This window comes from Pleurodeles waltl, chromosome 3_1, assembly GCF_031143425.1.
Source record: "Pleurodeles waltl isolate 20211129_DDA chromosome 3_1, aPleWal1.hap1.20221129, whole genome shotgun sequence".
Taxonomy (NCBI): domain Eukaryota; kingdom Metazoa; phylum Chordata; class Amphibia; order Caudata; family Salamandridae; genus Pleurodeles; species Pleurodeles waltl.
Window position 1 is genome coordinate 452,426,000 of NC_090440.1, and position 24,343 is coordinate 452,450,342.

Here is a 24,343-nt window from a genome sequence, read left to right on the forward strand (position 1 = left end):
AGCATGAGGAATGGAGCATGAAAGAGGGAGGTGGGAGCATGGGATGGGAGAGAAAGCATGCAGAATGTATGTCTTCTTATTAAACAGTTTCAGACACTAAAAAACGAAAAATAATTATCACGGAGACCCCTAGGATCATTTTGTTTCACCGACACTTAAATAAGCCTAGTCCATGTACAAATGAGCCAGTGCCCTAATCGCATAAATCTGCAAAGTACTGTGGTATCTTTTTTGCACTGAGCAAAACTATGAATACAACAAAACATGAAAATCTAATTAGTGCACCGTATTCATAAGTTCAGTTTGAAAGCTGCAAATTTTCTGTTAAGGACAACATAGACTTACTGATTTGTTTACAAGCTAATACCTCTTCCTAACTCAACATCAAATAGATAATTAGAGAATGCTGACTAGTTATCATCAATAACAGTACCTATTAATGGTGCTTAAAATGGAGGAGAGCATTAAAATTCACTTCAAATGAGATTTAAATGATCTTATTTTGAAACTGAATTCGTTGACTTTTGGGCACTAAAGCTCTTCAGTTTCAGCTTACATGAATTTTAAGAACACCACACAACCCCAAACCGACTACAATGAGCACAACATGACAAAGGTATGGCCCCGAACAACTTAAAGGCATGTTTCAACTAAACGCCAAATATGCACCATATCAACTAACTCTTGAAAGGCGTATCAAAATGTTGTTTTTCCCATGAATCAAGCTAAAGATATAGAATTAAGCCTTGCAAGAAATTACAGCAAATTAATACATCAAAATTATCTGAAGTTGCAAGTTGTAGACATTTTCAATAAAAAAAATAAAAAAACATATTGTACATTTTCGTATTAAATCTTAGGAACACCCCACATGAGCTAATGAGACCAAAAGCCCTACAGATAAGTACAGGATGCAAGGTCAAATAGTTTCCATTCAAGAAAGTTCAGGCTATTCACAGTGTTACTTGTAACTCTCCTACTCTACCAGTTACCTTTTTACCTATTAAGGCAATTCAGATATCCTCTCCTGTCCTCATTTTAACCCATGAAATGTCTCCACTATCTTTTCAGCCTTCAACATTCAACATTTTAGGAAAATATATCTGAAGTTCACCATGTCTAATATTGGGGGACCTCGTTTCCATTTAAGATAAAGGCCTCGTTGACAGCCTTTATTTTTATTAAATAGCCCTCAATCATTAATTAATTGATTACTCAATTTAAATATTTAGATCAATAAACTTAATCGGTTGCCAAAAAATAGCAGATACATACTGTTTCTCACATTCAACTGTACGTAGTTGATACTTCTGTAATGAGCCTAAAGGAGACGTTCTTTCATCTCCTCTAAGATCATTACGGCTCAGAGACTGCTCAGTGCCCTAAAGCAAAGATATGAGATTGCCATCAAAACTGGATGAGTGTAATACCTCTGTCAACAGGGTAGGCGTCTACATGCACACAGGATAAAGAAGGGTATGGAAAAGTTGCAAGACCAAAAGATTTCCTTATGACACACCGTACAGTTCCAACAAAATAACTCATATCCAAAATTAGAGTGCACGCAGAATACTTTAGTATTGAGCTCATTGGGCAATTAGTACAGTGTCCAGATGGGGTTGTCTGGTGCCTGTGGCTTTTCCTATCACCCGAAGAACTACATAGATGAAGCCTAGAGACCCTAGACCAGTCCTAGCCATTGTTGTAGTGGCAGAGGGAACGTATGTGGGGTGCTCTTCAAGTACATTTATTATCACATGTTACAACCAGTTCAAGAGTAGCTGAGCAGCTATTTCAGAAGGAAATAGGACAGCGATATAGGTCTGAATATGTCCACAATCTCCTTTCTTGACAGACAGATTCGCTGATACTGCTATTTCAGTAACAATAAACAGATGTTTAGATATTGGCAGTACTCAAATGTTGTTAGGGTGTGATTTGTTAAAGTAGGACACACGATAAAAAACACAACAGTTCTGGTTCTGTACAGAAAACGCTCTAAATGATAAAATAGTATTTTGGGTGACATCAGTCAGTCGGGCCTGCCAGCAGAAAATGAGAATATTAAACGTATAATTAGCAATTTGCAGTAAGGAAGAGGTAGTAGCCTTTCTCCATTTATGCATCAAGGATTGACAACAACATCCCTGTAGGCTTCATGGCCACCCTCACCCTGATACAATCCAGGAAATAAATGAAGACATACCTCTATAAGTCAAAAGTCTTTATATGTCAAAATATCGAAGTCAGGAATATCATCTGATACAATCATTGTGTGCTGACAATTATTTATAAAAATATAATCTCACTTGGTGTAGATTTTCTTTTATTACCTATGGGGGGTGATATATATATTTTTAATTGAGATTTAGGACATTCCTTTTACGTCAAAAAGGTATTATGGTACAAAACATTTAAATAACAATACAGAACAATGAACATCCCTCCACATTCATTCTCAGAACTCATCCACCCTAATCACTTATTTACTGCATCCTTGCCTTTTACCATACACAGCATGCCACTGCCTTTCATCTAGGTTCACACTGTACAAATACCACGTACATAGTGTATACAAAGCAGTCCGAATAAAGCTAGATCAGCGTGCCCTGATGACATAGGCAGGTGGTGGATCTACCATGCCTCAAGTTCCGTAGTAGCAAGCAATGCACAAACCTGGCCTCCTCGGCCACCCTTCAGGTAGACCAAGCATGCTGATTAAAACCATGCCTTGAAAAAGAAATACTGCAATAGCCCATTGAACTCTGAGGGATTTTCAATATAAGTCCCCTCTAAGCCTCTCTCAAAGGTTCACCTTTATGCTACTCCTTTCACCCACTGACTCACATTCCTTCATTAAGGTTAAAGAGGAGCAAACATTGGTGGACGGAGAGGTTACCCAATTTATACAACTCACATAACATTAACATAAATTACGTGTGAGCTATAATTACATGACTAGACCACTTAACAAAGAATCCACGCAGGCCTTAATACAGATGTCTTCAAAGTGGGGGATGGTTCCCTCCGTAGGGGGACCTAATTGATCCAAGGTACAGTTCTTTGTTTCAAGTGAGAAAAAACTAGTGCCAGTAAGCTACTCTGTTATGGGCCATCACTAATATATTTTGTCACTTATATCCTGACTGGGAATCGGTGACAGAAAGAGATAGTCCAACTATTCCTCAACCTCTCACCCCCTCCCCCTCCAACTCTGATAATCCCACTCTTGATGTTTTTACATTTTAGACCTACTATAGTGATTTCAATCATCAGGCTTCATTCTCAGGGGCCAGTGTGATAAACTGTAGCAATCCCTCGTTGCCTAATGTATACCTATATAATGTTCGAGTAATGGGGAAGATGGGTCACATAGATGTCGAGGGGCTGTCAGAGACCTAGGCCCATCTTGTAGCTTTTGACTGGCTTTGCTTTCCTTCTGCAGGTGAAGTTCCAGCGGAAAAGGAGATTATCCATTCAACCTTCAGTACAGCAGCACACATGTGGGCACGAACCTTTGTGTACATTATTTCATTTCCATGCTATCAAACAAACCTCATACTGGGTTTAGCAGGTTTTGTTATTGACGTTACACTTTTGGCGCCTAATATTCAAACGCATTCAAATTTTTAGAACAGTTTAAATTTGACAGTTGCTCATGTTTTATGCAGAATGGAAACATGTGTTTCCCACTCAAGAGTCTGATTACACAAATCATGCCAAATTGGTGGCAATGTATTTTTGTGATTAAACAATGTCTGCCGATTTCCATGTGTATGCTGTCTTTTGACAGATGTAACTAAATCACTTATGTCCAACAGGAGGTTTCAAAAATATGTCTTCACTAATAAAAAATAGCTTACCCTGCTGCTCTTACTGTCAAGCAATAAGGGAACGAACACTACGCAGAAAGGGAATTTGTGGGCCCTTTCATGAAAATATGCATTGCACAGGGCACAGTCGTGCACCTGTTGTATGCAGTTACAGTTTGTAAAGGCCATACATATTACGCAGAATGTATATTAGTTAATAGATCATCTGTCGACAATACAGCTTGGAAGCACTGAGCAGGGATTGTCTCTCTCTCTTCATTTCTAAACTTTGTTTCCTGGAGCACGTGCACTAACCAGGAGACATTCCGAGTTAAAATAATGTATTTTAAAATGCAGTGCACAGCTGTGTCCTGGGCAGACGCACACTTTCTTGATACGACCCATAATTCTTTTTTCACATATAACTGCATTATTTCGTATTGGAGATACTGTCGCATGCCACGTTTGTCAAATGTCAAGCAAAAGGCCACAGATGGAATGGACATCAACAACGGAATTCATATCTTAAGATGCTCCTCTGAGATATTCACTTTCCAGAAGAGGATGTGTCATTCTAAGGCAGCTTGCATTGTGACTGGTTGTGCTCTGTTTGTTAAGTAAACAAACGTATCTGTTTCCAGGTTTTAAAATAGGTTTCAACCACACATAATTCTAAGTTAAAACATCGATATTGAAGCCTGAACATCAGTAAAAGTTAATGGGAGATGTAAGACTTCTTGTGAACACTGAAAAACTTGAAATGACATTTCTTCAAATGTGTTCTGAAAATTATCCAAAAATCATCGTATTGACTCTTTTAGAGTGGTCGTTTTTCACTACATGGAGACCCACTACATTATAGGACATTACACTATCTCAGAGGGCCGACCCCTTTTAATTTTGTTTAGTTACCCTTATCGTAGTTTTATATTAAGTAACCATTAACGTATTCAACGCTTACTTCTTCCCTGTGTTCGATATAATGTCCAACATTGTAGTGTATTTAATGTGGCGACTCATAATTGAGTGGATCCAATGTAGTGTGGGTCCACCTTATGAACACCGTATTTTGAAAATAGCCGAGGAAATTTTAAGAGGCTACTGCACACTGTCGGCCCTTCATCGCCCTTGCGCCGCTCTTATTGTTATAATTCTGAAATGACCCATGGAATTTCAGTGCTAATGCTACCCCCTTTTTCAGCAGGGTCTGACGGAAAATCCTCCTGGTGTTTGGCAAGGGCCAAAGGTAACAGTGTGAAGGCGCCTATTTATCTTTTTTCAATCATGTTTCAAGCTGAGTTTAGCCTTTTATAAGATAGCTTTTAAATTGCAATGACTATTCACCTGTTCGAATGAAAAAAGCAGTTTTGATTTGAAGTGTTTTATGTATATTATTATATATTTGTATGTAGTTATAAGGAATGTTTAAGCTACATTCCGAATTGTTAGATTTAGCATGATTGCGGAAGAGGCAATGCTGTTTTAGTGTATTACAGTCACTGTAGCTGGCTTTATAAATAAAGCATAACCAGAAAAGTTCTAGTGAAAACTGAAATTGTGTTGAATAGATAACCTACAGCTCAAAAACCTTCGTAAAAGCTCCATATAATATTTTCAGGTTCATGAATGCACATTGATTGCTACTTGGAAAGCGGGGAGTAAAACAAATTAAAATGAAATGAAAAGCATCATTCTCATTTACTGTGTCAATCCTTCTGAAATGTCTATTTCAAAATTGTACAGAATTTAGATAGCAAATGCTTTCAGAACCACTTACTCTGCGGACAATTACATAAGATTGCTATAGGGGTAGCAATGTATTCTGAGTAGTATCTGTGTTCCATGTACAGTTGAGTGGTGGTAGGTGAGCAATACATAGAAAACGTGAAATAACGCTCAGGATCCTGAAAAAGGAATCGTCAAGGTACCATGAAGAGGACAGTTGAAAACTTTTAGTAATTCAAAAACTATTTCAAGGGACTTCTGCTACTGATGTGCCTAAGTTAATTTGTAATGTGGGCGATTGCCACTCGTAGCTCTTTCACGGAACATCTGTGATTTGTCTGTGATTTTGAAAACTATGGATTTTTTTTTTACAGCATGTTTATCTCAAAAGGATAGGTGCTGAAAGGATTCGAAAAGATCCCTTTGTAACGTCTCAGGAAACAGAGAATTTATGACTACATGATTGTCAAATTCTTCCACTTCTAGATTCTGCTTTTTATATGTTTAATAATTAAACAGAGGCGGCAGGTAATAATTGGCATGAGGGGCGTTAACGTACCCTTTAGGTGTGAGGAGGTGGGAGCATAAAGAACATGCCAGTCAGATGCTCAACACTGAGCTAAATCATGATGTAAAACAGTGTTCCAGTATTAGTTGAAGATGAGGATTATTTATACATTTGCTGGGCCGGGGGTATGGTGTACTCGCCCTCAAGGCAGAAGCCAGCATTGTGATCCAGTGTGGTAGGCATGGCAATTGTTAGCTTGGCTTCATATGTTAGACATAGGGCATTTAGCCTATGTGGCCCTAGGCATTATTAGCACCACGGAGTGACAGTAACAGGCAGATTGAAAAGGCCAGATAAGGCAGGCCAGTGATTGAGGGAATGGAATGGGTGGCAAAAACTGAACAGGAGCAGGGTCCACCCACCTGAAGGTTCAGGTGCTGAGAGTGCAGACTGGGAAAGGAGTCCTGCAGCTTGGTCTATGAGAACTCTTCATATGAGTTACGCGGACTGGCCAGAGTGCTCGACACACAGTGTACTACTGTCCTCCCATCTGCATCTATACGTGCCCTTTGATTGTTTTAGGGCAGAGCTTAGAAACGTAATACCTTTTCTTCTGAACAACACGCTCAATTGCTTTACATTACCAGCCCTGTCCCCAGTCTCTCTCTCCCGATGCACAGGCCGTGGGAAGCCCCAGATAATCTGTTCTTCATGGCTTAGTGCTTCGGCTGCCTGCCATTCTGCCCCCCAGGCCCTGGGTGACTTACTGGCTTAGCTCAGCCAGCGTGCAGAACTGGCACTGCAGCAGCTTTGACTCCGGCGAGGGGGATGGCAAGTAACAAATCCCTTTATCATCTTGTGGCACCAGCCCTGGCTATGGTTAGAAATGGAGTAGGATTAGACCTAATAAATATACTGTTAACAAAAAACACACATTTTACTTAACAAGCATTCATTAAGGTTTGTAGAGTAACAGCTAGAGCTGCTGACTTGTGAAGTGAGGTGCCAGGCTTGTGTCTCTGCGACCACTCAACATCCTGTGATTCTGGGCAAATCACATAGGACCTAATTTAGAAGTTGGCGGTGGGAACAGGTAATGAATATCCCATCCACTGTATTACTATCCCCATAGGATAGAATAGGATTGTAATTTTGTGGATGGGATTTTGGTCATGTTTGTGACAGAGTATTTCCCGCTGCCAACATCTAAATCAGGCTCTTAATCTCTCAATGCCTAAAAACAAAACAAAGTGAATGTGACCTTGTGTAATGTAACTGGTTCTCATGTAAAGCGCTCCAGTACCATTGTGTTGAGCTCCCGCTATGTAAAACTGCAAAACATGATTTGCAAGAGCAGCTGCCGATGCCCAAGTTTCTCCCAAGTGTTTCTAACATTTCAATGTTAGATGTAAATATTTAGTTGACTAAATGAACATAGTGAAATATATACTGGCCTCATGACATCTGCCTTATCAATTGCAGGCTGCTTATCCAGAAGTGTTTTGTGTGTCTGGGCTCAGTGTTTCCTTCATCTATTACAGTTGTGGACTACACGTCTCACAATGCACTATGCACCAAACTAGAAATGCCTTTCAGAATAAAGGTGTGTTTTTTAAATGATCTAATGCCAGTGGGCAACTTTGCCTCTAATTGTGGGTCTTGAAGCTCGACTTCTCCCCAGCACTGACCCTCATAAGGTACTGCAACATGCTAGACCTATATACAGAACTGAGGTTACACTTTCAGCAAGTTGCACAGACTTTTTGGAACCAGCTGCCTGACCTTTGAAGAGGAGTGGTAAGATCAAGAGAATTCAGGTGTGACACAATAATGGCAGACGAGATACACATGAGATGGCCAGGGCAGCAGGGTGTGTGTTTGCATATTTTTCATACATCTACCTGTACCGAGGTAGCTGTCCACATATTTAAAAGAAGCTGAACTCCCTTCCCTCACACTCTGGCCTCCTCTCATGCTTAGTAACTAGTTTCCCTTATGTTCCTAGAGGGATACTTCTTGCCCCATAACCAGAATGCAGCCCCCAAAATCTCCTACCTCCTCTAGATAGCTGCTCTTCCCCCTGGAGCCAGGCGTCTTGGTCCTGAAGAGTCACTTTCACCTACATAGGGTTGAAGCGTTAACTTTTTTTTATCTCTCTTGGTTCTCAGATCATTTATGACCCACATTGCGCAATGTTATATGCACATGTTTAATACAGAACAACATTGTATTGAACCAGGAAGCATAAATGATGTTTTTAAAAAAAATATATTGTATACATTTATGATTTCTCTTGAGCACCTTATCATCTGCACTTTTATGATATAAAGTTGTTTTGTCATTTGATTATATTTTGGAGAATATATAACAGCAACAGAAAGCTTTAGTTTTTTTGTCTATCTACAAACTTAGGCGGTCATTCCAACCCCGGCGGGCGGCGGTAGCCGCCCGCCATGCAGTTACCGCCGAATGACTGACCGCGGTCAAAAGACCGCGGCGGCCATTCTGGCTTTCCCGCTGGGCCGGCGGGCGACCACCAAAAGGCCGCCCGCCGGCCCAGCGGGAAAGGCCCAGCAACGATGAAGCCGGCTCCGAATGGAGCCGGCGGAGTTGCTGGTGTGCGACGGGTGCAGTGGCACCCGTCGCGATTTTCAGTGTCTGCTTTGCAGACACTCAAAATCATTATGGGGCCCTGTGAGGGGGCCCCTGCACTGCCCATGCCAGTGGCATGGGCAGTGCAGGGGCCCCCAGGGGCCCCACGACACCTGTTCCCGCCATCCTGTTCCTGGCGGTATTTACCACCAGGACCAGGATGGCGGGAAGGGGGTCGGAATCCCCATGGCGGTGCTGCAAGCAGCGCCGCCATGGCGGATTCCTTGGGCCAGGGGTAAACCGGCGGGAAACCGCCGGTTGCCCTTTTCTGACCCCGGCTTTACCGCCGCGGTCAGAATGGCCCAGGAAGCACCGCCAGCCTGTTGGCGGTGCTTCCGCGGTCCCCGGCCCTGGCGGTCATGGACCGCCAGGGTCGGAATGACCCCCTTAGTGTTGATTGACTCGTGCATTGTTGAAATAGTACATTTATCACTTGTCTTTCTTGGACTTTGTTGCAGGAGGTTGACCCACGTGTTAGAAAGATACCCAGAGTGAATTATGTTGATATAGCTGTGGGTTCTCTGCAGAGCATGAGATTTCTATAGAGCAATGATCCCTTTCTGTTTCTGAGCTGCGAGCTCTGAACTTGGCCTAGGAGCTCTGCTCTTAAAATGGAGCTCTGAACTGAACAAATAGATCAGATTAGTCCTATACCGACCAAATGAGAGCAGGACTCTTATGTTGACTAGAACTCCAGCCTCAACTGGAAGTATTCTACTAAGCATGGATGAAGCTTGGTATTCGGCAAAGTGTCATTTGAGTGATGAGAAAATGTGGCTTAATGGCCAGAGTTGCTGACTTTGGATCTGGGGAATCAGGTTCTAGTCCTGACATAAGCCCATCCCACTTTAATTCAGGGCAAATCATTTAATCTCACAGTGCCCAAATAACATGAACCTGACCTTGTGTGGTGTAATCTGTTGCTCATGCAAAGCACTATAATGTCTTTGGGCCATATCTGCTCTATATAAAAGTTTTAAAAAAGAGTAAAGAGTCCTGTGGCTCAGTGGTGTTGAGCAGGGTGGCTGGTGAAGTTGAAAGAGCTCTTTAATGAGACATTAAGCTACTGTATTTTGCTAACCAAGTAAATTGGTATTATGACAGTGGTAACTTTTGTCTTCTTTCTAATGATGAAACGTGTGCTGTAATATGCACGGATTGAACTCCCTTTATACAACATTTTGCTCAGATTTTTTTTAAACCATTTGTGTTATTAAAGGGACCATGTGAACTTTTTTTGAAAAAAAGTTCTTGCTATGTGAGACCCCACCCCAAACACTATTCTTTCACTTTGACTTGGTTGTTGTGCTTGTCTGCTCCTTCAACTTGGATCCCAACTTTTCACACAATACCTTTTAGAATCCATCTGCCACCACTGTGAAAGAAAAGCAGTTGCAACTCATAGGAGGCGTTTAGAAGTAGCAACCCTTTTGAGTACCACCAGTGTGGGTCATCAACGGACTTTGCCACAGAGTCAGCTTTGTTATGCCTCTCAGGTGATCACCAAAGAAAAAACATGACTGGATGTTTCAGTGATTCATGAGTGACCATACAGAGTCAAGAGAATGACTTGGCAATAATTATTCTTTTGCATACAGAGAGGGCATTTCATAGAAAATATCAGGTGATTTTTGAGTATTACGCGTCACCATAGAAGACTTTGACCCCTTGGAGTTACAATGCATCCATTTTATCACTCTAGTTGTTCATAATAATGATTATGCTCTTGGGGGTGTCTTGTGAAGCCTTTGCCTGTTGGATTTTAATGTTCTTGGCAAAATGCGTGCCTTGTTTTTTTTTTATAGCAGCCATGTCTTAGTTATCTCTTAGTTTTACTGTGAGGTTCAATATTTGAAACATTCAGGGCCTCATTTAGAATTTGGTAGGTGGCAGATGAAGCCAGCCAAACTCTTTTGGATGGAAAACAACCACTCCGGTTTTCCACCCGCTGACCCTAATATGAGTTTTGTGCTGGGCCCGCCCGCTGGCCCAGCGGAATACTTACCACAACATTGACGCCGGCTCGATTACGAGCCGGCAGCAAGGTTGCGGAGACTCAGGTGCAGCAGCAACCGTTGCCCTTTTTGGGCAGTCAAAAGCGCAACCGGACTGTCCATGGGGGCCCATGCACTGCCCATGTGACCGCCATGCAAAGGTTGGTGGAAACTTGGGTTATAATATGGAGGGCAGAGCTGCTTGCAACGCTGTCCTGGTGGATTGAGACCGCCGGCACTGCAAGGCCATCAGCTGGCTATAACCTGGTGCTGCCCGCGGTCAGACCGCCCCTTTCGGCAGTGGTCCAAACACCACCGTGAGTCTGGTGGTCTCTTGTAATGAGACCCTCAGTCTGCTTCATTGATGTTGAAATTTATAATATACAGTGAACTACTTGAATGATGATGTGAACACATAAACTGTAAAAGATTTTACCACACCTATACATCCACATCCATGTCACAAGATGACAGCAGTACTAAGACTGGATTCACAAATAACTATCACAAATTGCACAAGGTAATTTTGTAAATCTAATTTGATTTTGTGATTTTACCAACATACTAAGAGGTCAGTTTGACAGGGATTCACAGGAGTTTGCAGAATGACCTGCCTAATTAGTATACACTAGGCAGGAAGGCCGTTAGTGCCCTCTGCCATCACAGGAATGTTGGTCTGCAGTAGAGACCAGCCTCCAGTCAATCTGATTGCATTTCAAAATGGAAAACATTTATTCTTTGTTTTCTCTTTTTTTGCAGAAGCCCGAGTTCCTTAAAGGAAACACTCTGCTTAAAAAAAAAATATATATATAAAACTTCAGTGACAGTTGTCAATGTTTCCATGTACGACTGCATGCTCCCTGAATTTGATACACAGATTAAAACATCTGAAAGGAACTCCTTTACTCTTGGGAATCAGCTACCATTCCAACTTGGGAGCTGGTCACTGATTAGTGGCTTGCAGATGGAATTACAGTTACAAACCACTGATGCGTAGATTTCTGAGCCACACTTTTGAAGGAATACCCCTAACATGTCCCTTCCAAATTGTGATTCAGTAATGATGTTTGATATTATTGTGCAATTCATAAAACCTTCCTGAATTGTAAACTGGAGTTGTATGTAGTAATAGGGTTTTTGCAGTCTCAAACCCTGTATTTTAACAAATTGGAGGGTTTGTGACCACAAAATCCCTTTATGCCTCTGGCGCAGTTTCTTTTGTAGTTAGGAAAGAACAAATTCGCTGAAATTTTTGTTCAGACATACAAATTAATGTGTTCTTGGGTGTTCACAAATGTTCCCAATGTCTGCACCATGAGTGGGCAACTAATGCTGTGCATGAGCTTGGGCCATGTACTGTTTACTGTAGGGATTGATTTCAAGGTAGAATTTGTGTTCAATCTGCTAAAGGAAGCAAGCACTTCCTGCTCACGGTCTTTGGGTACAAGAGCAGGCATCTTTTACATTTTTTGTGATAGGGAAGTGATTCATGAAACATGTTGTTGGTTTGCAGCCTCTTAGTGACTTGGGCACAAACACCATCTTAACTTTGCAAATCCACCAGGAAAGGAAACCCAAAAGTGTCCAGGAGTCTGGCCTGCTGGGTTCAAGGGTTGCAAATGTTGGAGCCTCTCTGCAGATCCACAAGCCGTTCCTCAGGGTTAGTACATCTCATGGTAAATTCTACTTTTTTACATTTTGACTCCAGGAAGTGGATCCCTTTGGGGAGGCATTGGATGCCCCCCAATAACAGCAGCCACAACATGTTTTTCTGTGTTGTGGTCTTGGGTTCTGTTAGAAATGGGGTCTTTGGTTTACAGTCAGGTTACCCCCTGTTCAAGCAAGGACCTTCACTTTAGTCAGGGTAAAAGAGAATCACCCTCAGCTAACCCCAGTTTACCCGCTTGGTAGCTTGGCAGAGCACTAGTCTTATCTTCGGAGTGCTAGGTGTAAAGTATTTGTTCCAACACACACAGAAACCCAGTGAAAACGCTACAAAATGACACAACACAGGTTTAGAAACATAGAGAATATTTATCTAAACAAAACAAGACCAAAACGACAAAAATCCGACATACACAAGTCCAGTTATTAATTTTTAAACATTAAACTCAAAAATAGCACTTAGAAACACAAAATGCTTTGATGAGGTGTTAACACAGTGTCGTAACAGAGTCAGTCCCAACAATCTGACACCAGCGGCGCTGGACACGGAGTCGCGTAGACCCCCAGGTACAGTACCTTTGATGAAGAGTGAAAACAAGACGATGCGTGAAGTCGGGGATTGCGGCATCTGGACGAAACGTTGAATCTGCGCACTTCGAGTGGCGTCGGTCACGATGTGGTGCGACGACTTCCTCAGAGTCGTGGACTTCGGCCGGGCTGCAGCGATGTCGGGCCTACGAAGGTCGTCGCGTTCCAGGGAAGATCACGGAGTCGGGTGCAGGTGGCGTCACCGGATTCAGCAGCGCCATCTGTCCGAAGTCGTCCAAAGTCGATTTCCTTGAATTTCCACCAGCTTTCCTTCCAAGGGCCCAGGGACTGGATAGGGCACCACTTGTCAGAGCAGGAGTCTCTCCAGGGGCTGGCAGAGAGAAGTCTTTGCTGTCCCTGAGGCTTCAAACAACAGGAGGCAAGATCTAAATCAAGCCCTTGGAGATTTCGTCACAAGATGGAAGGCACACAAAGTCCAGTCTTTGCCCTCTTACTCTGGCAGAAGCAGCAACCGCAGGATAGCTCCACAAAGCACAGTCACAGGCAGGGCACCTCTTCAGCTCTTCTCCAGGCAGAGGTTCCTCTTGTTTCCAGAAGTGTTCTAAAGTCTGTGGGGTTGGGTGCCCTTCTTATACACAATTTCTACTTTGAAGTAGGCCTACTTGAAAGTAAAGTCTCTTTTGAATGTGAAATCCTGCCTTGCCCAGGCCAGGCCCCAGACACTCACCAGGGGGTCGGAGACTGCATTGTGTGAGGACAGGCACAGCCCTTTCGGGTGTAAGTGACCACTCCTCCCCACCCTCTTAGCACAGATGGCTCATCAGGAAATGCAGACTACACCCGACACCCCTTTGTGTCACTGTCTAGTCTGAGGTGCAACCAGCCCAACTGTCAAACTGACCCAGACAGGGAATCCACAAACAGACAGAGTCACAGAACTGGTGTAAGCAAGAAAATGCTGACTTTCTAAAAGTGGCATTTTCAAACACACAGTCTTAAAATCAACTTTACTGAAAGATGTATTTTTGAATTGTGAGCTCAGAGACCCCAAACTCCATATGTCCATCCTCTCCCAAAGGAACTCTATACTTTAATCAGATGTAAAGGTAGACCCCATGTTAAACTATGAGAGGGACAGGCCTTGTAACAGTAAAAAACAAATTTAGCAATATTTCACTGTCAGGACACATAAAACACATTACTATATGTCCTACCTTAACCATACACTGCACCCTGACCTTGGGGCTACCTAGGGCATGCCTTAGGGGTGCCTTACATGTAAGAAAAGGGAAGGTTTAGGCCTGACAAGTGGGTACACTTGCCAAGTCGAATTTACAGTTAAAACTGCCAACACAAACACTGCAGTGGCAGGTCTGAGACATGATTACAGAGCTACTCCTGTGGGTGCCACAACCAGTGCTGCAGACCCACAAGTAGCATTTGATTTACAGGCCCTGGCACCTCTAGTGCACTTTACTAGGGACTTACTAGTAAACCAAATATGCCAATCATGGATAAGCCAATTACCTACACATTTTGTAAAGGAGCATTTGCACTTTAGCACTGGTTAGCAGTGGTAAAGTGCCCAGAGTAACAAAAACAGCAAAATCAGAGTCCAGCACACATCAACAACCTGGGGCACAGAGGCAAAAAGTTAAGGGAGACCACGCCAAGGATGAAAAGTCTAACAGGTTCCTGGACCAAATGTGGGCCCACTTTATGAATAAAAATCTAAAATGCTTATTTATCCAATATTATGTAATTACTTTTTTAATTTAACACTATGAGTGGTCCACAAACTTCGCCCAGCTAGCTTATGTTTTTTAACTCTTTGGAGCCAACCTGTTACATTTTTCTTAATTTCTGCTGCATAGGTTTACACCACACTAAGCAATGTAATTTCCTTGATTTATGTTCTACTTTTATGCCACATTTGAGGTAATTCAGTTCAACCATGTTTTTCCTTAGTGGAGAGCAGACATTCCTATAAGAGTTAAAATTGCAAAAGTAATTTGACTGAACCCCTTCATTTATTTCCCCACCACTTGATAGATCTGTATATGTGTTGTGCAAGATGCATATTGAATTAATTGTTTTTTTAAATTCCAGGTGGATTTGTAGCACAAAAAATAGCTTTTCTAATATTAAGAAAACCAAAAAACATAAGCTTGTCTCTAAGAGAAATGGGAGCATTTTTTATGGATGTCATTATCATTTTACTGATGGTTTAAGTGTGTCATTATGTCACTTGCAGAGATCTGGCAATAAAGCTCCACTGAACAGTAGGCCCTTTGGTCAACCTTTGCTGTGAAGGGCTGAAGGCCTTTCAAGTATGATATTAGGTGGTCACGGGGGTGGAGCACAAGGCCTGACTACAGGTGAGGCCCTGTGGCCAGACCTTCACTGCCCATGGCCAAAGGCTGTGGCCAACATTGTAGCAATCTGTTTCTTCATAAGATGTCTGTAGTGACATAGCAGTTGGCTACTTAGGAGTTAACATGTGCTGGTGTTGGAAGTACATATTTCCCTCTGCATGTCTGAATGTTTTACTAAAATGAATGAGGAAGCTATTTGAGGACTCATAGAAAAATATGTCCTCATCTTAGCATTCCAGAACACTAACCACAATTTTATGACAGAATGAAGAACCCCCCTCCTTTTGATCTTTTAGTGTAGTCTCCCCTGTAGGAAGTACTTTCAGTTTTTGAGCCTTGATTTCATTAAGATTGCATTCAAATCTGCTACACTTTTGTCATGCTTACATCATGTTAGCACTAAAGTTGTTTGCTAAATAACTGTGATGGAGCTGCAGTAGATCACCAGGTAATCAACTGTCAGCGTGCTGTTGCTGTTGGAAGTACATGTTTTTCTCATACTACCAGGTTTTATTCTCTCACGTAACCTCAAGGAGAGAAATCTTTTTTCTCCATAACATGGTTCATCAACATTTTTCAGGTGGCAAAATCATCTAGGAGCTCACCATAATTTCTCAAATAAGTATAATACCACCAACAAATTACTTATATTGTGACTAAAATCTGTTATCACTGTTTATATGTGCTCCTATTTATGATCCTCAAACCTGTCATTCACTACAATGCATGTCAATGGGGACCATGTCCCCAAGCCCTGTCTAAATTTAGACAACGGTAGCTCAGAGCATAGGTTCAGGGGTTATAAATTCCAGAGTTTAGGAGAACAAGAGGAACAGCTTCAACACTTCCTCCGACCCACTCTTCATAGTCTGTGGGTCAGTAAAAAATACCCTCAGAACAACAAAGAGACCTCTTGGAACCGTACTTCAGGGTAATTTTTTTAGCAAGTCGGTGCATTGCCGTAAGATGCCTTAAACAGAGAACGTTGAACTGTATTGTCTGTTTGATGCGCTGCTAATGAAATTATTGACAATTGGACTAGCACGCGTAAACCTCGGTTACCCATTCACAAAATGGGCTGCACAATTTTGAACCACCTTAAGTTTATTGATTGATGAAATCAGAAGTTCTATGTGGAATGTATTGACACACTCAAGGCGGAAGCCTAATAATGTCTTCAGTGCCTTGTGTCTGCTCTCGGGGAACAAAATAGTAATTTGCAGCTGATAACAGCAATATGGACATGTTAGAAAGGGTGAATGTTGAAAACGGTCATTCGGCCATAGCTAATAAGTGGAAACTGTCGGACTATTGATGAGTCAGTACATTTCTATACCTAGACTCATTGCTCATGTATAAACTATAGAACAGTGCCTATGAAAAGCAAATATGAAATGTGGCAACTGTTGCATTGCCGAGTTTATGTGAGAAGTAATACATATGTAAACAACAAAACAGCTTTGTTAAACTACTTCGTTAACTCCATACACACAATTGGAAAATAAATATTGTAATATTAGTTTTGTAATCGTCAAAATTCAAGGAATTCAGTCTCCAAACTGTTTAATATCCCAGACATGCACACTTTTCTAAGGCATCTTAAAAAATAATTTCTCATAATGGCTGGTACTGACCTGTCCCAGTTAGGTCTAAATATTGTTTATCATAGCTTCATTTTAACATTTTTATATCCGTGTAGTTCATACTTTATCACTTAAAATCCACTTAAAGAATTCATTCGATCTGTCCTTTACTAAAATGTTTGTAATCAAACTGAGGCTAATAAAATCTGGAGAAAGACGATCATTATTTAATGGGAAGTAAAGAGTTTAAACGTCTTGTAAGTGAAACACATAGCGCCTGTCCTTCAAGCAGGAAGAAAACCAAACTTCTGTAACAGATCTGCTGTTAATGTGGCTGGAGAGATTACCTTTTGTTAATGAAATTTTCACATTCTGCATAACAATTATGCAGGCACATGTTGATGAGACTTTCGAAAGGAGAAGGTATTAAAGGGAAAGCAAACACTTTATTTAAAAAACTACTTTGCAGGTTTCTTAGTCTTAACATAATATTTTATACGTAAAATATATTTGGCGTGTCACGCGATTCTCTCTGCGTCATGTTTAATAGGAATTCTATTGTTGAGAAATGGATTTGCTGCTGCTCGCTGTTTACATTTCTCTGCCATATTCTCTGTATAACTGCGGATTTAAAAATGATTGCGACACACGCGAGTCTGAGCTCCTTCTGTTCTTGTCTGTCTACGGGGTTAGCACTGCTTTATGAAGGATTTAGAACATTATATGAGACTGTATGAATGCTCTTGAGGAAGGATGTACTGTACTACAAAAATCTTGAAGTCAATCTTAGGTGGAAACTTAATATGGAAAATGTATGATCTACTTTGGAAGGCAGAACATTTCTGTTAGTGGAGTGTGTGCAGCTTCACAAGGTGATACTATGATACAGTAGACTTAAGCACCCCGTTTTGTTACAGTTAGAACCAACCTATATGCAAGATTAACAAAACACATCATAAAACTGTGTCAGAAGGAGTCTGTACTTTTGCAGCCATTTAAGAAGACTGATGTTGCTGTTTTTTTTAACTCTGTACACAAGGGCACTGCTATCTGGTAAACAGTGTGTGTGTTCTTATCCCTGAAATATAGTAAAATTGGTTAGCTCATATTCGAAATGGGGTTTCCCGTTGGCTAGGGTATGCACCCATGCCAGGCAGAACTCACCCACTCTAGTCAGGGCAAGGGTGTTACACACCCAGGAAACCTTTGCCCACCCCTTGGTAGCGTGGCACGAGCAGTCAGGCCTAACCCAGAGGCAATGTGTAAAGCGTTAGCATAACACACACAGCATACGTGACACACTGTCCCCATGAAAAAGGAAACACAACACCAAGTTATATAAAAATAAACTGGAGTCACCAGAAACCGGCTTGAAATGCTGCTGCTGTGCTGGCCTGTGACCTGCAGGGTCACTGTTAGAAATGGGGTCTTTGGTTGGCAGTCAGGTTACCCCCTGTCCAAGCAAGGACCCTCGCTCTAGTCAGGGTAAGTCACACACAATCCAAATTATCCTGTGCCCAACATCTGGTAGCTTGGCACTGAGCCGTCAGGCTTAACTTAGAAGGCAATGTGTAAAGTATGTGTGCAATGAATCATGTAATAACACAGTATAGCACCACAAAGATACACCACACAGTGTTTAAAAAATATTGAATATTTATCTGATAAATGCAGGTCAAAACGATTAAAATGCAATAAGTATATGTTGAGATAGCACTGTTAAAGTGATATAAATTGTCTTAAGTCTTTGAAAACAAATAAATGTCTCTTAAAAACAATGAAGCCTCTTGCAAGCACAAAGTACCTGGTTTGCGTTCAAAATCTCCACAAGGGACCGCAGAGGAGACAATGCATGGAAAACGGGGAGGTATGCGTCGGTTTTGCCCCTTAGCACATCGACTTGCGTCATTATTTTCCACGCAGGGGGAGACTTTGCATCGATTTCTGGAGCGCAGACTTAGTTCCTCCTTGGGTTGCGGGGTTTTCTGGCACCCCGGGGATGGTGTGTGAAATCCTGGGCTCGCGGAGCGAAGTCACAAGCGCTGTGTCAATCCAGTGGGCGTTGCGTGGACATTTCTCCTTCATGGCAGGTGCTGCGTCGATTTCTCTCTGGAAGTCGGGCTGCATAGTTCCGGGTCGGCTGTGCGTCGGTCCAGTGGGCCGTGCGTCGAAGTTCTGGTTGCTACGCTGGAGCTGCAACGATCTTCTTGTTGCGAAGTCAGGCTGTGTCGTTCCGGTTTGGCGTACGGTGAATTTCTCACCACAATGCAAGCTGTGCATCATTTTTAGCAGGCTGTGCGTCAAATTATCGCTACACAAGGAATCCAGTTGCAGGACTGAAGTCTTTTTGGTCATTAGACTTCAGGGAAAGGAGGCAAGCTCTATCCAAGCCCTTGGAGAGCACTTCTCAGCACAGTCAGAGAGCAGCAAGGCAGCAGGGCAACAGCAAGGCAGCAGTCCTTCTCAGAAAAGCAGTCCAGGTGAGTCCTTTGGGCAGCCAGGCAGTTCCTCTTGGTAGGTCTGGTTCAGGGATTCTTCACCAGCAGGTTTCTTGTCCAGAAGTGTCTCTGAGGTAGAGTGTCTACCCCAAGAAATGTCTAAAGTCTGTGGTTTTGGGTCCTCGTCTTATACCCATTTTGGCCTTTGAAGTAGGCTTACCTCAAAGGAAAAGTCTCACTTGTTTGTGAAATCCTGCCTTGCCCAGGCAAGGCCTCAGACACACACCAGGGGGTTCGAGTATGCATTGTGTGAGGGAGGGCACAGCCCTTTCAGGTGAAAGTGACCACTCCTCTCCTCCCTCCTAGCACAGATGGCTCATCAGAATATGCAGGCTACACCCCAGCCCCCTTTATGTCACTGTCTGGAGTGAGTTGCAAACAGCCCAACTGTCAAACTAACCCAGACAGGGAATCCACAAACAGGCAGAGTAACAAAAATGGTTCAAGCAAGAAAATGTCCACTTTCTAAAAGTGGCATTTTCAAATACACAATCTCAAAATCAACATTACTAAAAGATTTGTTTTTAAATTGTGAGTTCAGAGGTCCCAAACTCCATATGTCTATCTGCTCCCAAAGGGACGCTATGGTTTAATCATGTTTAAAGGCAGCCCCCAGGTTAACCTATGAGAAAGATAGGCCTTGCAACAGTGAAAACCAAATTTGGCAGTATTTCACTGTCAGGACATATAAGACACATTATTATATGTCCTACCTTAACCATACACTGCACCCTGCCCATGGGGCTACCTAGGGCCTACCTTAGGGGTGTCTTACATTTAGGAAAATGGAAGGGTTAGACCTGGCAAGTGGGTACACTTGCCAAGTCGAATTTACAGTTTAAAACTGCACACACAGACACTGCAGTGGCAGGTCTGAGACATGATTACAGGGCTACTTATATGGGTGGCACAACCAGTGCTGCAGGCCCACTAGTAGCTTTTGATTTACAGGCCCTGGGCACCTCTAGTGCACTTTACTAGGGACTTACTAGTAAATCAAATATGCCAATCATGGAAAAACCAATGAACAGTACAATTTACACAGAGAGCATATGCACTTTAGCACTGATTAGCAGTGGTAAAGTGCCCAGAGTCATTAGCGTCACAGACAGTGTTATCAGAGTGAAAAAGGAACATGTTCTACAACTGAAAATAAATGTGAGGACAGAGAACATAGGTGGTGTGCTAATAAATCAGATATTGAACCAGAAAACCTGGAATTTCGACTTGGAATAGCATTCTGTTTGGTCCCTAGTTTGAGTAATGAATATTATAGTGGGCTATGGACAACAAGCTGCAGGATCAAACAATGAATGAGGCAATAATTGATAGTAACAGGAAATGGTTAAGTTAACTTAGAATGCTTGAGGAGAAAATCTAATTTACATTAAGGTCTCTATCAGAACATGTTTACACAGGGAAGGGTCTAAACCAGTGTATTTCACAGATAACAAGGGAAGATATCAATGCATCAGAATGGGTATACGTTGGAATACCAATTACAAAACTAGTGTGTGTCATGAGAATTATGGCCTAATGATGATTTATAAAAACATTGTTTTTGGGATGTAGATCTTCTTTTGTCAAATGCAATGGGATGACACTTTTCTTAATGATACTTGACACATAATATTTTTGGGCAATATTTAAGGACATAATATTTTGCTACTATACAACTTTGGACTGACATTCAAGTTGTAATATTTTTTCATCACATTGCAAGGTGTGAAGATAGCATGATAGCTTTTCAATACGATTCATTGGAGAAAAATGACACTATGAAGAACAAACCCCAAACTCCTCAGGTTATTAGGCATTATGCTGGATTCAGGGATACCAGGCACTGACTTAAAAGAAATGTTGAGTTCAAAGCCATATAGTACATCAATAGATATTGTTGAGGCATGTTTCTAGTCCAGGTGAGGCATTAAGATACTTTTTTCATGGAATGTGTACATATATATCTTCACTTATGTCCCTGATGAAAATGGATGTAACCGAGAGATGTGAGCTGAGTAAACATGGGGCAGAGTGGGGCTGTAAAGGTGTCGAGGATGAAAGATACTGTATTGATCCTAAAATTAGCTTACATTGTACACAGCTTTGGTGGGGTCAGATAAAGTGGGGAGCAAGGAGAGTGTTGTGGGTGTTGGTCGGTGTGACACGAAGAATAGACTAGGTATCGAGAATGAGAAGGCTGGTGCTTCTTGTTGGAGGCTCTCTGAGGGCGATCGATGATTGATGTGCAAGGAGATGGGCTGGTGGGTTTTATTCCGCTGAATTTCAGTGTAAGTGGCATGGTTCTGGTGTGAAAGGTCACATTCAGGGTCGCAAAGAGCCCAAAAGCTTGATTTCAAGAGCTGGTGAGCCACATCAAGGGTCCAACAACAAAGAAGCACCACTTGGCTGTCAGGAACTTGCTGCAGCTGGCTCCCAGAGCTGATTGGGAAGACTTTTATGCCCCTGAGGCTCAGATCAGGAGGCCAACAAACTAGCCCTTTGAGTCACTTTGGGGCCCAGGTCCAAGATGAAGTGGCAGATCCAGTTTTTATTCACCAGGGAAGAGGGCAGAAGGCAGCAGGTCAGCAAAGCAGGGCATCAGTTCCTTTGGAGCAGCTGCCCAGCAGAGTGTCAGTTCTTTTACCAGCACTGATGTCCTTCCTGGCAGAGTATCCATGGGTCCAGAAGTGTACTAAAGTGTTGGTGTCTGACGTCCTTCTTTTATAGTTCAGTTGTACCTTTGAAATGGGGAAAAGCTTCTAGAGGTAAGCCTTTGAAGTTCACAGATGTCCTGCCTTCCCAGTCCTGGATCTAGACTATGAATCACTTTTTGTGGGGACAGGACACAGCCTATTCAAATGCAAGTGGGTTTAGGCCCAGCTTCTCTCTCCCATCTTGCCAGCATTGGCCCATCCAGTCACACCTAAACTCCCAATTGTGTATCTGTCTAGGAGGAATACCCAAAGCCCAACAGTCACCGACACCCAGTCATATGACCAGAGACAGGCTACAGGCACTAAAAGGATAAGGCAAGAAAGTGTCAACTTTCTAAAAGTGGCATTTTCAGAATTATAATTTAAAATCCAACTTCACCATAAGTTAGGATTTTGAATTGTGATTCCAGAGACATCAAACATGAATTGATTATCATTCCATTCATGAAATTACACTTATAAAATGTAATAAGGCAACTCCAATGTTATTCTATGAGAAAAAAGGTATTGCAGTAGTGAAAAATTAGTACATTGCCATCTGTCCTCTGGGCTGTCCATAGTCTACCCCAGGTGTGACATATGTATTAAAAAGGGATGTTTGGGCCTAATAAAAGCTTTATTTTGCCAGGTCAAAATGGCAGTTTAAACAGTACACAGAGGATCTGAAATGGCAGGCCTAAGACATGTTTGAAGTGCTACCTAAGCAGATGGTACAACCAGTGCTGCAGGCCTACTAGTAGCATTTCATTTCCAGGCCCTGGGCACATCTAGTGCACTTTACTAGGGACTTAAAAGTACATTAAATATGCCATTTGGGTATAAGCCAATTCTACCACTGTTAGAAATGTGGTCGTTGGTTGGCAGTCAGGTTATCCCCTGTCGAAGAAAGGACCCTCACTCTAATCAGGGTAAGTCACACACAATCCAAATTATCCTGTGCCCACCCTTGGGTAGCTTGGCACTGAGCAGTCAGGCTTAACTTTGAAGGCAATGTGTAAAGTATTTGTGCAATAAATCATACAATACCACCATATAACACCACAAAAACACACCACACAGTGTTTAGAAAAATATATAATATTTATCAGGATAAATGCAGGTCAAAACGATCAAATGTGCAATAAGTAAATGTAGAGATATCACTAAAAAGTGATATAAAGTGTCTTCAGTCTTTTAAAAGCAAACAAAGTCTCTTTCAAGCATAAAGTACCTGGTTTGTCTGAAAGAAATCTCCGCAAAGGTCCGCAGAGGAGGAGAAGCGTGGAAACAAAGGGGTGTGCGTTGATTTCTCGGGCCGCACACAGCAATGCGTTGTTTAGTTTCTACGCAGGGACGGTTGTGCATTGATTTCCAGCGCTCGGTCGTGGATCCTCTTCAAGTTGATGGGTTTTCAGACGCCCCTGGAATGGTGCGTGGATTTCCTGTAGTGGCAGGACGAAGTCACAGGAGCTGCGTTGATCCAATGGGCGTTGCGTCAAATTTTCTACCGCATGACAGGCGCTGCTTCGATACCTCTCTGGAAGTCGGGCTGCGTCATTCCAGTTCAGCTGTGCGTCCATCCAGGGGGCCGTCCATCTAATTTTTGGTCGCTACACTGGCGCTGCGTCGATCTTTTCATTGCGAACTTTCACTGCGGTGCAGGCTGTGGCCAGTTTCTTCCAGGCTGTGCGTCGAATTGTGCCGCACAAGGAGTCCTTCTTGAAGAGATGTAGTCTTTTTGGTCCTGAGACTTCAGGGAACACGAGGCAAGCTCTATCCAAGCCCTTGGAGAGCACTTCTTCACCTCAGCTAGAAAGCAGCAAGGCAGCAGTCCTTCACAGAAAGCATTCAGGTGAGTCCTTTGGGCAGCCAAGCAGTTCTTCTTGGCAGGATGTAGGTTCTGGTTACAAGTTTTTTCTCTATGAAGTGTCTGAGTTGGTAGGGGCAGAGGCCCTGCTTATTTACCCAAATGTGCCTTGGAAGTGGGGGAGACTTCAAAGAGTGGCTTAGAAGTGCACCAGGTCCTCTTTCAGTTCAATCCTGTCTGCCAGGGTCGCACTAGGGGGTGTGACAGTCCTTTGTGTGAGAGCTGGCCCTCCACCCTCCCAGCCCAGGAAGACCCATTCAGAATGCAGATGTATGCAAGTGAGGCTGAGTATCCTGTGGTTGGGGTGTGTCTGAGTGAATGCACAAGGACCTGTCAACTAAACCCAGCCAGACGTGGATTGTAAGGCACAGAAAGATTTCAGTGCAGAGAAAGGTTCACTTTCTAAAAGTGGCATTCCTAAA

The 24,343-nt window shown here is 42.5% G+C and overlaps 1 protein-coding gene across 5 annotated transcripts in view; it reads left to right on the forward strand.

Moving 5' to 3' along the window:
- NTRK3 (neurotrophic receptor tyrosine kinase 3) overlaps window positions 1-24,343 on the forward strand; it is a 1,498,428-nt gene that overhangs the window by 1,448,728 nt on the left and 25,357 nt on the right. For 2 of the 5 annotated variants that reach the window (XM_069222726.1, XM_069222727.1), the window contains exon 17: window positions 5,017-5,058. The exons of the other annotated variants lie outside the window; for them this stretch is intronic. In XM_069222726.1, coding sequence (XP_069078827.1) covers window positions 5,017-5,058 — 42 coding nt within the window. The remainder of the gene's footprint in view (window positions 1-5,016; window positions 5,059-24,343) is intronic. 5 annotated transcript variants of the gene reach the window in all.